The following is a 14,636-nucleotide window of genomic DNA, read 5'->3' on the forward strand; positions in this document are numbered from 1 at the left end:
GAGCTCATGCATGCGAGGCAAGCACTCTACCACTGAGCCACCTTTCCATCCCCATGATGAATTTTTAGTTGTCTCTTTGATTTATGTTTGTCTATCATCTTTACTCTTCTTGTTCTTATTATCAGCATAATCTGCAAAGTGCTTGAAGAAATCGGTATGTCAAAACTGGTTTATGGAGGTAGGCCACGATAGTATAAGCTTATAATCCCAGAATTTGGAGGGTACAGGCAGGAGGATCTCAAGTTTGATGCCAACCTTAGCTAAGTAGCATGTGGCAGGACCCTTTCTGACCATATTTAGACTTTAGTATGCAAGTCAACTGGTTGAACTCAGGGCCTGGGCTCTGTCCCTTAGCTTTGTTTTTGCTCAAGGCTATGCTCTACCACTTGAGCCATAGTTCCAGTTCCAGCATTTTGCTGACTAACTGGTGGTACAGGTCTCAGCAAACTTTTCTGCCTGGGCTGGCTTCAAACCATGATCTAAGTTTCCTGAATAGCTAGGATTACAGGCATAAGCCATTAGTGCCTGGCACTTGTCAACTCTTAACATGGTGCGTTTGTGTTCCTGATCCTGTTTTATATTTAGTCAGTAACATTGGGAATTGCAGGCATTTGTACTTGGAACTAAAATTAATGCATTGTAAATATTTCAAGATAACTTCTCCTGGGTTTGGGTATAGGGTCTCCTGGAGGTCAGAAATTCTTTTGGTTTTGTTGTATAAGTAGTAAATAATTCAGAGTCTTGTTGAGGAATGATAGCAAAATATCTTAAGTACAGAAGAGTGTGGAGTATCTGTATGGTTTCTTCCTTCTCCAAGGAAGGATTCGAGACAGCTAATGATGCCTTCTGCACATGCAAAGAGGGTAAGCACGTGCATGTAACAGATTGATGAGGCAAAACTGCATGACTTTTTTTTTTCCTTTTTAGTATTTTTAGCTTTACTATTGTAGTAGATAATGGCCAAGTAGCATTCATGATATGACCATTTGCTCATAAGTTTACTGTTTATTTAATAGTGATCTGGGCACTGGGCTAGGTGTTTTCACATTAGTCTTCCTGTTCTGTCCCTCACAGTGTGTTTAGAGGTTGGTGCTAATGGACTACTTTTCAAGTAAGGGACTCAGAGGCCCCCTATAGAGGTGTAATTGACTTGAATCTCAGTGCTGCCTGCCAGGACATCACCTCTGTTTCTGGGAATGTTATTGAATGGAGTTTGGGCCACTCCCCTCTCACATTATATCTAGACATAAGGTCCTGAAGCAAGGAAGTGACTATTGTCTATGGCCACACTGCCTGAGCATGGCCCCATCTCATCTGATTTCAGATTGGGTCTGGTTAGTACTTGGATGCAGGGTAACAATGGGAAAATCCACTGGTCACTAGCAGATGACTGACTTGTCTTAACGTTCTTTTTACCTGAAGCTGATTTAGGAGTGGTTTATGTCTGTATTGATGGAAGATTCCAGACTAGGCAGCTAGTGGCTGCCTTCTCTTTTCAGGTGTCTCCAGGGTAGCACACCTGATCCAAATTCCTAGTCACCAGTTTTGCCAATTTTAAGAACAAAGATTGTTATTTTCTCTGGCTCTTTTTTTTTGGGACACTGATTAATTTGCCTACATGCATCTCCTGCCATATCACCCACAGGACAGGATGGAAGAGGGTAGGTGCTCTGAGGTGCCCTTGCCAGTTGCCAAACTCATGGTTATATCAGAGAACACATTATTGTAGAAGCTGAGCATCAGGTTAAGGTGAAGCAGAGCTCCAGACTCAAGACCTGCTGGCAAGATCTTCTTGTGAGATCTGTTCTCTGGGCTTGGCTGGAAGAGCAAGGCTTGCATTGGATTTTCCTCCTCAGCTTGGCGTTAGCGTCCCTTGCCATGTTGCTTATTTATTAGTCGCCAACTGCCAACCTGCAGTCTGATTGCTGTACTTTAGAAACGTGAGCAACTGAATGCAAGAATGGTGATGAGATCACGCTCTATCATCCACTTGCAGGAACCCTCATTTATGCCTCAACAGAGGCAGCAGAGAAAAGAAGAGTATGTTTAGTTATTTAGGATTGTGCCCATTCCCATTTCCATTCAGAACCTGTCTGTGACACTGGCTGCCAAGCTCAGTGCTTCACCAGGGCTCTTTCTCATGAGGTGACACACAAATGCCATCTATTAAGTGTCTCCCTGTGCTTGGTAATCTATCAGGTACTGTCTGTCTCATGGTATATTCTCTCTCATTTTTCCAAAAATCTGAAAATATCTGTAGTTTTCTTCCCAGTGGATGGGTGGAAAACTGAGTGACCTATGTTGTACTTAGTGACTTAGAAAGCCTGAGTCTGGAGCTGGGAAGGTGGCTCAGTGGTAGAGTGCTTGCCTCGCATGCATGAGGCCCTGGGTTCAATTCCTCAGCACCATGTACATATAAAAAGCTGGAAATGGGAGCTGTGGCTCAAGAGCACTCGCCTTGAGCTGCAGAGCTCAGGGACAGTGCCCATGCCCAGAGTTCAAGCTCCATGACAGACAAAAAAAGAAAAAGAATAAAAAGAAGGCTGAGCCTTTGTTCTAAATTTGATGGATTCCAGGTTCTCTTATAACTACAAACTTGTCACAAATTGATCCGATCCAAATGACTCCAAGTCTTTAATATCATTTCTACTTGTCTTCTCCTTCAGATTACATGTACGTGATTCATTTTGTGAATGTTCCCACCAAGATTTTTCAAAACTATTTAAGAGCTAACAGGATGTCTTTGGGGTTGAAATTAAATGATTTTTTTTGGTTGTCCTGGGAATTGGAAGGAAGATAATAATCACTCAGTACCACATTCTAATAACCATTTCTCTGCTTCAAGAACCCCAGGGAGCTTTTTTTTTTTTTAATGGAAGTATATATGTACTTAGATGCAACTTACAACAGCCAGTGGGTATGGTGTGAAATGTTCTACTTGCTATGTTCGGTACATTGCTATTTTTGTTTGTTTATGTGTTTGACTTGCAGGTTGCCTACTATGAAATCGGCATTATTATATGTGCTGTCCTGGGCCTGCTGTTTGTTTTTCTGATGCCTGTGGTAGGATTTTTCTTCTGTATGTGTCGCTGCTGTAACAAATGTGGGGGGAAAATGCACCAGCGGCAGAAGAAAAGCGGACGCTGCCAGAGGAAGTGCTTTGCAGTCTCCCTCCTGGTGATGTGTTTTCTCATCAGGCAAGTAGAGTCTCTGACACCAGTTGGTTGTGTTTTAGGATGATGAGGGTGTCTCGCGTGTTAAATGTAAATTCCACGGGTTTATCTGTCTATTTTCCAGACAGGGTCTTGCTAGGTAGCCTCAAACTCACTATGTAGCCAAGGTGGGCTTTGAACTTGAGGCCCTCCTGCATCAGCCCCCTGAACGCTAGGATCACAAACATGTGTCAACACACCCACCTACACCTATCCATTTAAAGCAAAACAAAACAACCACAGAAACAAAAAGAGAAAGTCCAAGCATGGTAGCAAAGGTCTGTAAGCCCTTGCTACTCAGGGGGGATGATGGGTTTCGGGCATGAAGACAGGGAGAATCTGTTTCTGAAACAAAATACAAATCGAAAGGGCTACAGTTGTGCCTCCTGCAGTACTGTGATCGCCTCGCATGTGCAGGCCCTCGGTTCAATCCCCAGTACTGCAAAAACCAAAACAACAACAACGGACAAAATGAAAAGGAGAACAAAAGTCCCTATCCAGGATGTTTCCAAATGATGTCCCTGCAACTTTTTCCTTTGGTAACTTTTTCCTTCTTAGATACCCTGATAGATCTTGACTTGTAGAGGGTCTTCCCTCCTGGAGTATCACCTCCTCCGAAGTAGCTCTCTGGAGACTGACAGCATGCAGAAGAACAGAGCTCTGGGCCTGAACTTGGGAGACAAGTGTCTCTACTCCTTGAGCCATGGCCCCAGTCCTTTTGCTTTCTTAGTTTGTTTTTCAGACTCTGGCCTGTGTTCAAGGCTGACTCTCTACCACTTTGAGCCATAGCTCTACCTCCCAGCTCTGTGTGTGTGTGTGTGTGTGTGTGTGTGTGTGTGTGTGTGTGTGTGTGTGTGTGTGTGTGTGTGTGTGTGTATGTGTGTGTGTGTGGCTGGAGATAACAGTCTCACAGACTTTTCTACCCGGGCTGCCTTTGAACCCTTATCCTCAGATCTGAGCCTCCTGAGTAGGTAGGATTACAGGTGTGAGCCACTGGTGCCCTGCTTGGTCTTCCTTTTGTCTGGGCTGTCCCTGAACTAGAATCCTCGTGAATGTTTTCTTCTTGAGAAGGTGGTGGCATTCTCTACCACTCCTAACTCTTTAGTGAGATAGATTCTCCTTAACTTTTTCTGGGACTGGTCTCAAACTGTGATTCCCTTATCTCTGCTTTACCAGTAACTGGGATTACAGGTGTGTGCCATTATGCCATTTCCAAAGTTCACATGTTGTTGGTTCACCAGGAATGCCTATGAGATTGAGGTGTGGCTGTGCATCTCTTGTCTCTTTACGTTTCTTTTCTGTCTTTTGCAATTTCTGCTTCTCTGTTTCTGTTTGTCTCTCTCTTTCGGTTACTTGACTGGTCAATCTGTCTGTTTTTCTTCCTGAAAACAAATGGAGTCTGTTTCTTTATACTAGATTCCGAAAGTCCACTAGTCGATGGTAATTCCAGATGTCTTTGTCTCTTTGCTTTTTGCCTTTGAAGTGGTCTCAGGAATGTACACACTGGGCCGCTTTGGGGATTATTATCCTCTCTGGCTCTAAGAAAAATGCCAATTACAGCCCAGAGACCTGTGAGGCTCAACAGAGGCCCCTTTCTGCAAGGGGAAACTTGTATGCTTCATTCGCTAAACACTGGCCCATAAAACCTCTGGGCATCGGAGCTGGGCTCAGAGAGGACAGGGTCATTTGGAGATAGTGCCTTAAGTGATAGTTGCTCAGTTAACTTAATTAACTGAGTTAAATATTTTAACTTGAAGTAAATATGTATGAAAAAATGTATGCTATAATTTAAAAAATTGTCTGACTACTTGAACAGATGTTTACATATGTAATAATCAGCTTTCATTTTATTTTTGAATGAAGCCTATATTCTGCATTGGATTTCTCTTTTTAAATTGGACTTTTCTTTGAATGTCATATAATTATGTGGTAGTTCACTCCAAGATGATTATTTATGTAATGTTTAAAATACCAAATTTTACAAAATAAATAATAGGCTTGCCTTTCATTTACTTATAAAATGAACATCACAATGTTTTTAATTCTCAAAGCTCAGATCCATTAGACTTGACTAATTTTTTTCTTTTAAGGATATTTTTCCATGTAAGTACATTTGACTAAGATTTTAGCTTTTAAGCTTATTTTGCTTTTAAGTATATTTTAGATGGGAAAATTATTTTTAAAATGCACACCTTGATTCTATAATCTACTACATATTTGCTTACATAGTTTTTTCACTTAGGTAAAACACAAATATGAAAATCATAATTTTACATTTAATTCAGTCAAAGTTGATACACACTTTAAGGTTGCGACAAATTTAAAACTAATTTGATTTTATACAGTCCATTGAGTTTATGTATGAAGTATAAATGGCAGTATATGGTACATGAGATTTTTTTTTTGCTTTAAATTCAGACCAAAGTTTAAGTTGCCTCCAATTTCTTCATTATAACTGTTTTGATGTCTTCCCTTTCAAACCCTTGCTAGCTTGCAAGTATCTTGAATGTCATGAGTTGGAAAAAGAGCTAAATATTGTTTGCAAGTAACCAAAGCTAGCCTAGAAGGTAAAAGATCAGAAAGGCGAAGATGTTTCTAGTAGGATGGCATGACAGGGAGAAGCATGTGAAGCTGAAGTGAAAGTAAGAGGGACAGAATGTCAGGTAATTAGAAGGCATAGACAGAATGAAAGTATATGTTGGAGGAGTTCTCAGATACTCCTTGCAGAGCCTCTGGTTTGCACTGACAATAGTAGACACTGATAGTGTTGGGGGAGAAAAAAATATATATAGTGTATATATATATATATATATATATATATATATATATATAATATATGTAACATATATATTATATGTGTGTGTGTGTGCAGATCTGTTTTTTTTTTTTTTGCTCACAGCTAGTGCTCTACTACTTAAGCTACACCATTCTACTTCCAGCTTTTTAATTTTTTTTTTTTGTATGTGATTCATTGGAGATAAGAGTCTCACAGGGACTTTTCTGCCCAAGCTGATCTCGAACTACAATCCTCAGATCTCAACTTCCTGAGTAGCTAGGATTACAGATGTGAGCCACCAGCATGCAGCATGTTGAAGTAATTTTTAATGTAATTTTAAAAATTCTTTCACAACTAGGCATGGGTTGCTCACCTCTGTAATCCAAGCCTCTCAAGAGGCTGAGATCTGAAGATCACTTTTCAAAGCAGGCCCAGGAAGTTAGTCCTTGAGGTATTATCTTAAATTTATCAGCAAAAAAGCTGGACTGGAGGCTTGGTTGGATTGCTGTGAACAGAACCCTTGAGCGAGAGCTGTACTGGTTGGAGCTCTGGTACCAGCACAAAACAAAACAAAATAAACCAAAGTAAAACCTTCTTGAACAAATTGGAATGGTCCACTTGCCTTTTATTGGACTCAGTTCCAAGAAGAGTTTTTTTTTTTTTTTTTTTTTTTTTTTTTTTGTCGGTCATGGGTCTTGAACTCTGGGCCTGGGCGCTGTCCCTCAGCTCTTCAGCTCAAGGCGAGCGCTCTACCACTTGAGCTACAGCGCCACTTCCGGTTTTCTAGTGGTTTATTGGGGATAGGAGTCTCACGGTCTTTCCTGCCGGGGCTGTCTTTGAACCGCGATTCTCAGATCTCAGCCTCCTGAGTAGCTAGGATTACAGGCGTGAGCCACCGGCGCCCGGCCAAGAAGAGTTATTTAATGAGTCTAAATCTTACGATGAAATGTCAAATTGGTCTCTACTGTTGACTTCTATTCTGTTTTTTTTTTTAATCTCCTTATATTTCCAAATTTTTAAATCTTTTTTATGTGTTTATTTCTTTTGAGAACGCTGTAGATGTTGAGGAAAATGCTTCCGTAGTGTGTGTGTGTGTGTGTGTGTGTGTGTGTGTGTGTGTGTGTGTGTGTGTGTGTGTGTGTGTGTGTGTGTGTGTGTGTGTGTGTGTGTGTGTGTGTGTGTGTGTGCGCGCGTGCGCGCGCGCGCGCCGGCGTAGTGCTGTGGCCCTGTTCTTTCTCCCTGTGAACCTTTCCCCGGGCCTGGACATATGTTTATGTCATCTGTCCAACCATCAGCAGGAGACTGAATTCCCACCTCGCATGTGGATGCCTCCACACTGGTGTCTTATTTCAGGAAAGGCCAAGCTTCCTCTGCTTTCTTTCAAATGCCCAGCCTGACTTCTGTATATTTCTGAGTCTGAATACTGTCAGCTTTGCTGATGATTGGTTATCCTGGTGAGCTGAATTCTTAAGAATTTTGTTCTTAAGAAAATGGTCTGTTTCCAGGTTCATTTTGTATTAGGATATGATCATCAATTCTTGGCTTGGAGGTCCAAGAAATTAAAAACAATCAACAGGGGCTGGGAAGGTGGCTTGGCTCGGTGGTAGAGCACTTGCCTTGCATGCCTGAGTCCCTGGGTTAGATTCCTCAGGACCACATAAGCAAAAAAAAAAAAAACCAGAAGTGGCCCTGTGGCTCAAGTGGTAGAACGCTAGCCTTGAACTGAAGAGCTGAGGGACAGCACCCAGGCCCAGAATTCAGGCCTTATGGCTGACAAAATAAAAAATAAACAAATAAATAAATAAAATCAACACATTGGTTTATAGCATACTTGAGCATCAGAGATTTTTTGTTGTTGTTTTTGGGTCCAGTCGTGAGGCCTGAACTCTGGGTCTGGGCGCTGTCCCTCAGCTCTTCAGCTCAAGGCTAGCGCTCTACCACTTGAGCCACAGCACCACTTCCGGCTTTTTTCTTCTTGCTTATGTGGTGCTGAGGAATCGAACCCAGGGCCTCAGGCATGCAAGGCAAGCGCTCTACCACTGAGCCACCTTCCCAGCCCCAGAGATTTTTTTTAATGATCATAAACACTCTGGTTATTGCAAGTTTAAATTTTTAAAAAATCCCTTAAAAGTAATAGGAGGTAGAGGTCAGAAAGATCCCAGTCCAAGGTCAGCTGGAGCAAAAGGTCAGCAGCAAGACCCTATCTTAAACAACAAGCTGGATGTAGTGGTGTGTAACTGTAATGCTGACTCTTAGGAGGTATAGGAGGATTGCAATCCATTAGCCAAGCAAAATCCACAAGACCCTGTCTGAAGAATAAGTAAAACAAAAAAAGTTGGGCGCATAGTTCATGTGATAGACAGATCACTTAGCAGCCCAAGGCACCAAACTCAAAACCCTAACACAGCTACAAAAAGAAAAAAAGCAAGATCAGTTACAGAACAAAAGGACTTATTTCACTTCCGGTAGAAATTATGAAGGAAAAGAACTATTAGAAATTTTAATGGTTTAAAAAATTTAAGCTTTTATCCTAAAAGCTTTACTTTTTAAGTGTATGTGTGAGGAAATTGATCTTCATAACAAAACATAGAAAATGTAAAGCTGGCAGGCCACTCACATAGAAGAAAATTAAGATATTTTGTTGTATTGCCTCAAAGTATATGTGTTTGTTCTTAAAGACAAAATCTGTGTGGCCTTCAGGAGAAGGGATATTTTCTGGGTTTGCACTCCTTCTGTGTGAGGTACATTTGTCCCAGTGTCCCTTCATAGCTGAATGGGTCGCTGTTAAAACATGGAATCACTAATTGTTTTGATTTTTACTTTTGCTTAAAAATATCTTGAACAGGTTGTTTAATTCCGTAATGATTAAGAAGCATCATTTCTTTATTGTTTATTCCATTTTGTCTAAATATTTAGGTTTAAATGGAGACCACTGATGGGTTTGCATAATTTTTAAAGTTTTTTTTTAATCAATTGAGAAGATTTAAAAGTTGGGAAATTCGACACCAGAATCCACATGTTTGTGGATATTAGGGAGCCCTGGCAGTACTGCTCTACTGTCCTGATGGCTCTGGTGGCACTTGGAGAGCGACAGAGCAACTGTCATCCCCTCCTCTGCCATCCAGCTCCTATGACCCCCAGATGCCCCCTGCCTGTGTGTTCTCCCTGACAGGGGGGCCTTTAGACTTGTCACCTTTCATGTAGCATAAATCACGCCCAGACTCAGTGTTGAAACTTGGTGAATTCTTTGCAGAATTCTGTTTAGTGACGCTTTCTTGTTTAAGTTATCAAGACCTTGATGTCTTGATTGGATCTATTGCTGGGTAGAAATACAGGTCCTTACGAACACGCAGCATGAAATTTGGTGGTGTTCTGAAATGGATCATAATTCACTCTTCTGGCTGAGTAAGATCTTGATCTTGGAAGTGACGAGCACTTACAGAATACAGACTCTCAACATACGATTAGTAGTCTAAGTAGATCCAATGAAACCAGAGTGAGCTCAGTCCTTAAACCCACTCTCCTCCAGCATCTCTGTGGACAAAGTTGAGAGAAAGAAGTACTTAACCACGTCCCTGTAGAGAGCGTCCAAGACAAATTAAGAGTAGGAAGTGAGAAACAGTCCATCAGCATTCAGAGCAAGGAGCCTCTGGTCCCTTGGGGGGTGGGGGAGGGAGGAGAGGTAGAAGAATCAGGTTAGTCAAGTGGAAGTGGATCTCAGACTTCCCATAGGAACAGATGCTGGGGCCTAGTGAGTGATTACAATAAAAATTTGGAAGTGCTGGGAAAGGAAGCGCGGGCCGCTGTGTGTGTGTGTGTGTGTGTGTGTGTGTGTGTGTGTGTGTGTGTGTGTGTGTGTGTGTGTGTGTGTGTGTGTGTGTGTGTGTGTGTGAGTGTGTGTGTGTGTTTCCTCTCTATGCAATTCTTACCTCATTTTCAGACCTTTGGCCTTCTTTGTCATGATGATGTCATTCAGTGACAGTTTTTGCTATGATGTCAAGTCTGACGCATAAACACCAACACAGATTTAAAATGTGCCGAACGGCACATAAATTGTTCATTGCTAAGGTTACCATAGGAAGGAATTCCAATTAGAAATAGAATAGATTTTAAAAAAAAAACAAACTTCAGAGAATTAGTGGTGATTTGGAACCTTTCTCTGTTGCAGCTCAAGGAATAAATACTTACCCAGCCTAAGACACATAGTTCCAATTTACCTACTTCGGTCTGAAGTTCTGAACGAGCCTGGTCAGTCTTGAGATATCTGAGGCTCACTGAAGTACAGGGACTTTCCCCAGCACGGCAGTGATTGACTATAGATCCAGCTCTCATGTTCCAGCTATAATATTTATCCACTGCAATTTGTTTTTTCCCCCTTTTTTAAAAATGTCGTTATTATAAAGGTAAGGTACAGAAGGGTTACAGTTACATAGTTAGGTAAAGCGTACAGTTCTTTTTGGAAAATGTCACTTCACCCTCTCCCGCCATTGTAGTTTATTAGCTATAAGAATTTTTGCTCCATACATAGACATTTTCTGACCTGCTTCTGACCAATGACCTGCAGTCGACTTGTATCCTTGTTTAGTGGGGTCATGTCCCCATTTAATCAGGTCTCAGAAGTTTCCTGGGGAGATGAGCTTTTTCAGTTCAAAAGGAAAACAGAGTACCTTTTTATTCTATCTGTAAATACATGCATGCACAAAGCCTAAGAAATTGCTCCTATTTAAGACTCAGTGTGTTGATTTTGTTTTCATATGTTCTAAAGTTTAAATACTCTTCCGAATCACTGCTCTAAAAACAGCCACACTTGCACTGGATAGTTATATAGTAACAGTTTGGGGGTTTTGTTTTTGGTTTTCTTTTCTTTTCTTTTCTTTTCTTTTGCGGCTATCGGTAAAACGTGTGTGTCATGGTGTTTATGTAATTCCTTGCTACCACCTAGTGGCCAAAGGCGTCAGGATTGTGCTGATTTGCTCTTGCCAACATTTTTATTATGTTAAACCAATTAGTAATTAGCCACCGCTGAGGGCCCTTAAAAGAGGCTGGCAGGTACATTGGAGGCAGAGACCAAAATAGCAAGATACCATCTCAACAACAGAAAGCGCTGAGTAGTGGTATGTGCCTGTCATAAAAGCTACACAAAAAGGAGGATAGCAGTCCAGGCTAGCAAGAAATGGAGAGCCCATATCTGCAAAATAACTAGGCCACAAGGGAAGGACTTAAGTGGTAGACCACTTGCATAGGAAGAGAGAAGCCCTGATTTCAAACCCCAGTACCACAAAAAAGAAATAGGCATTTTACATGGCATAGATTTTTTTATTTTCTTATTGTATGCCATTTCCTGTAAGATGCTTTTCATAGGGCATTTCTGAATATTTTACATGGAGAAAATGTCCTTTTTGTATTTGCATATGAATGTATGAGTTTTCGTGAATCTTCCTATGGAGAGCACACTGCATTTGCTGCTCTTTGGCTCCAAGCTAAAGTCAGCTCAGCACCACTGTTTTGCTTGTTTGGTACTTGACAGCGTGAAGAGTACAGCAGTCTGTTACAGGTGGCTCTCGCTTAGCGTTTGAATGCTTCAGTAACTTCCCACCCTCCAACCTGGACCATACCCAGACCAGCAGACCACGAGAGAAAGCAAAGCACTGACTGTCCCAGTCACGCTGGTCATTTCAATGCTTTTCCTAGCATCTTCTCTGGGGCTGGCAGGTGTGCTAGTGTGTGTGTGTGTGTGTGTGTGCGTGCGTGCGTGCGTGCATGCATGCATGCGTGCATGTGCACATAGAAAGGCATTTGCACGATCATCCAGACCAGAGTGGACTAGACGGTGTACATTGTCACGCAACCTTGGTAATGACTTCCTCCACAGTGTGCTGTGGACATTGTCATCTTGAATAGCATACTTAGTCTCCATGGAGGTTTGTCTTTCATGAGGTCTGTTGTGTGGCTCTGCTTTGGTGGTGGTCAGTGGTGGGGTCTTAGTGGGTAAGGGTGCCTGTGTGGGCCATGGATGGTGGAGATTGTGAGAAAGGCTCTTCCTTCTCTCCGTCCCTCTGCCTGCAGCATTGGCATCTTCTGCGGCTTTGTGGCCAACATCCACGTCCAAACCTGGATGAACAACACGCAGAAACTGGCAACCAGCAATTTTAAAGACTTGCGAACACTCCTGGATGAAACCCCAAAGGTAAAAGTCACAACCAGTGTGTCTTCTGGGCCTCTGGGTTGTTGGCTCCGCTGAATTCCTATGGGTGCTTGGAATCTCCTGGGAACCTTTTAGAAACCCACTGCCTTCAGGTAGATGGAGGTCACCTTGTAAGGTTGCTGATGACGGAAGAAATTCCTTGCCAGCAGTTTACAAGAGTGCAAAAGTTAATGCCAATTGATGCTTTAAATTTTGGTGCTTATTTCATTAAGGTAACAAAATTGTAGTGTATATTACAAAGTACTCTGTCATTTTAAGGATCTGATGATTTTTGAAAAAGTCATTTGATGTTAATACACGTTCTTTTGGGGTGGAGTAGTCTTGAGTTACCTTGGGAGAAACTGTCCTTGGCCATACTGGCCCCCCCAGGTCCACAGAACACCTTTCCAATCCACAGCCTCACGAGACATAGTTAACCATCGGAAACCAAAAAAATCATAATAAATTATTTGAGTTTACACCAATAATCTTGGAAATATTAAGAAGTCTGAGTGTCAGAAACTAGAAACATCTTCAGAACTCAGTGGTCCGTTCTTTTTAAAATAGTCATGACAGGCTTGTGACTGGGGTTCACACCTGTAATGCTAGCTACCCAAGAGGCTGAGATCTGAGGATTGTGGTTCAAAGCCAGCCCAGGTAGGAAAGTACATAAGACTCTTATCTCCAATGAACCACCAGAAAACCAGAAGTGATGCTGTGGTTCGGAGTGTTAAAGCAAAGAAGCTCAAGGACAGCATCCAGGTCCTGAGTTCAAACCCCACAACTGACAAAACAAAATAAGACAAAAAGTCCTGACTCAGATTCCTTTTGTATGTTCAATTCCTTTTTGCTTTCTGAATGGTGGCTTTGGACCTTAGAACGGAAGGTGTCATGCAATTCTCTTTTCCAGCAAATCCACTATATCCTGGCTCAGTACAACACTACCAGGGACCAGGCCTTCTCAGATCTGGACAGTGAGTATCAGTGACAGGTACCTCACGCTCTTACTTGGGCTCAGAAGATTGCACGGGCACCTTCCATAGCATGAGAACTAAGAAATGAGGTATGTGAAGGCAGGATGAAAGACAGAAACAAAGCCCTAGAGTTCTGGATAAATTATAGGCTGGTGGTAATGGGTAATCAAAGTCCAGCATTGATTGTGAAAGCTACTGTGTTCCCGGTTGAAGGACTTCGAGATTTATTTGATTTGATTTGATCTGGTCAGTCGTGGGGCTTGAACTCAAGGCCTGGGTGCTGTCCCTGAGCTTTTTCACTCAAGGCTAGTGCTCTACCACTTTGAGCCACAGCACCACTTCCTGAGATCTTTTCAATTTTAGGTTTATAGAAAAATCTTTCACCTGGTCATGAGTGTTCTTTATTCCCTGTGTATCTACCACACTCCTGTTACCATGAGCTTCAGAAATCACCAGGGGACAGGGCTGGGCTCAGGGGAGTTCACACACAGCCTGGCTTAGTGGTTCTTACACAAAGGCTGCTGTTTGGTGACATCTGCAGGTAGTTGCTATGGCACAATGCGGGGAGGTGTGGGAACAATGACATTGCCCTGTGTTGGCAGTACACAGGACAGTGTCCATTCCAAAGAGACTTCTGAGCCAAGATGTCTGCAGGGACCCCATGGAGCTACAGAGGTCAGGACAGTGGGTACAGACAGCTCAAGATGGTCAACACTGGACCCTAGCACAAATAGTCAGGAAGCTCTGGCAGCTGAGTATTCACTGGATGACAGGGGTATTAGGACTTGAAGGTTTATGACAAGATCTGTCCATGCCAGTGTCAATACCTGAACGGGGTCTACAATGGAGAATGGGGCTTGAGGAGAGAGGGGTAAGCCATTTTCCAGTCTCAGAGGGTCCTGTGTTGGAGAGGCAGTATGTGTGTGAAGGTTTGAGACGTGGGCGATTGCTCACCGTCCCTTCTGTTTCTGCAAACCCAGGAATTCATACCGTGCTGGGAGCTGGAATTCTCGAACAACTGAAACCTGAAGTGGTCCCAGTCCTAGATGATGTCAAAGCCATGGCAACAAGTAAGTGTGGTGGCAGAAATGAGGAGAAGTGTTCTGTCCTGGAGTCTATGGGCTTCCCTGGATTCACTCAGCCTGCATTTACCCGAGACTTCTCGAGGGTAGATTCACAATGTGTGCTCACATAGGCCAACTAAAGACACCAAGGTGTCTGAAGCTGATGACAAAATATTTGTGGAGAGAAAAGGCATCTGGAGTCACAGTAGCAGAATTTAATCAGGGTCAACCACTTGCTTTTGTAAATAAAGTTTTATTAGAGCACAGCCATGCTTGTTCCGCAGCTTTTTTCGGGGGGCGGGGCATGAGGGGCAGAGTTGAGTGGTAGTAACACAGCAGACGGCCTGCAAAGCCTAGAAGATTGCCATGTGGACCTTTGGAAACCTTTTTGCAGTACTGGGCTTTGAACTCAGGGCCTCACAATTG

At 42.5% G+C, this 14,636-nt stretch overlaps 1 protein-coding gene across 5 annotated transcripts in view; it reads left to right on the plus strand.

The window, feature by feature from the left end:
• Positions 1–14,636, plus strand: part of Prom1 (prominin 1) — a 71,335-nt gene that overhangs the window by 24,017 nt on the left and 32,682 nt on the right. For all 5 annotated transcript variants that reach the window (XM_070012865.1, XM_070012861.1, XM_070012866.1 and 2 more), the window contains 4 exons: positions 2,992–3,197; positions 12,055–12,175; positions 13,083–13,146; positions 14,127–14,216. In XM_070012865.1, coding sequence (XP_069868966.1) covers positions 2,992–3,197; positions 12,055–12,175; positions 13,083–13,146; positions 14,127–14,216 — 481 coding nt within the window. The remainder of the gene's footprint in view (positions 1–2,991; positions 3,198–12,054; positions 12,176–13,082; positions 13,147–14,126; positions 14,217–14,636) is intronic.

Source organism: Dipodomys merriami, unplaced genomic scaffold (genome assembly GCF_024711535.1).
Source record: "Dipodomys merriami isolate MVZ:Mamm:240054 unplaced genomic scaffold, mDipMer1.0.p SCAF_9, whole genome shotgun sequence".
Taxonomy (NCBI): Eukaryota; Metazoa; Chordata; class Mammalia; order Rodentia; family Heteromyidae; genus Dipodomys; species Dipodomys merriami.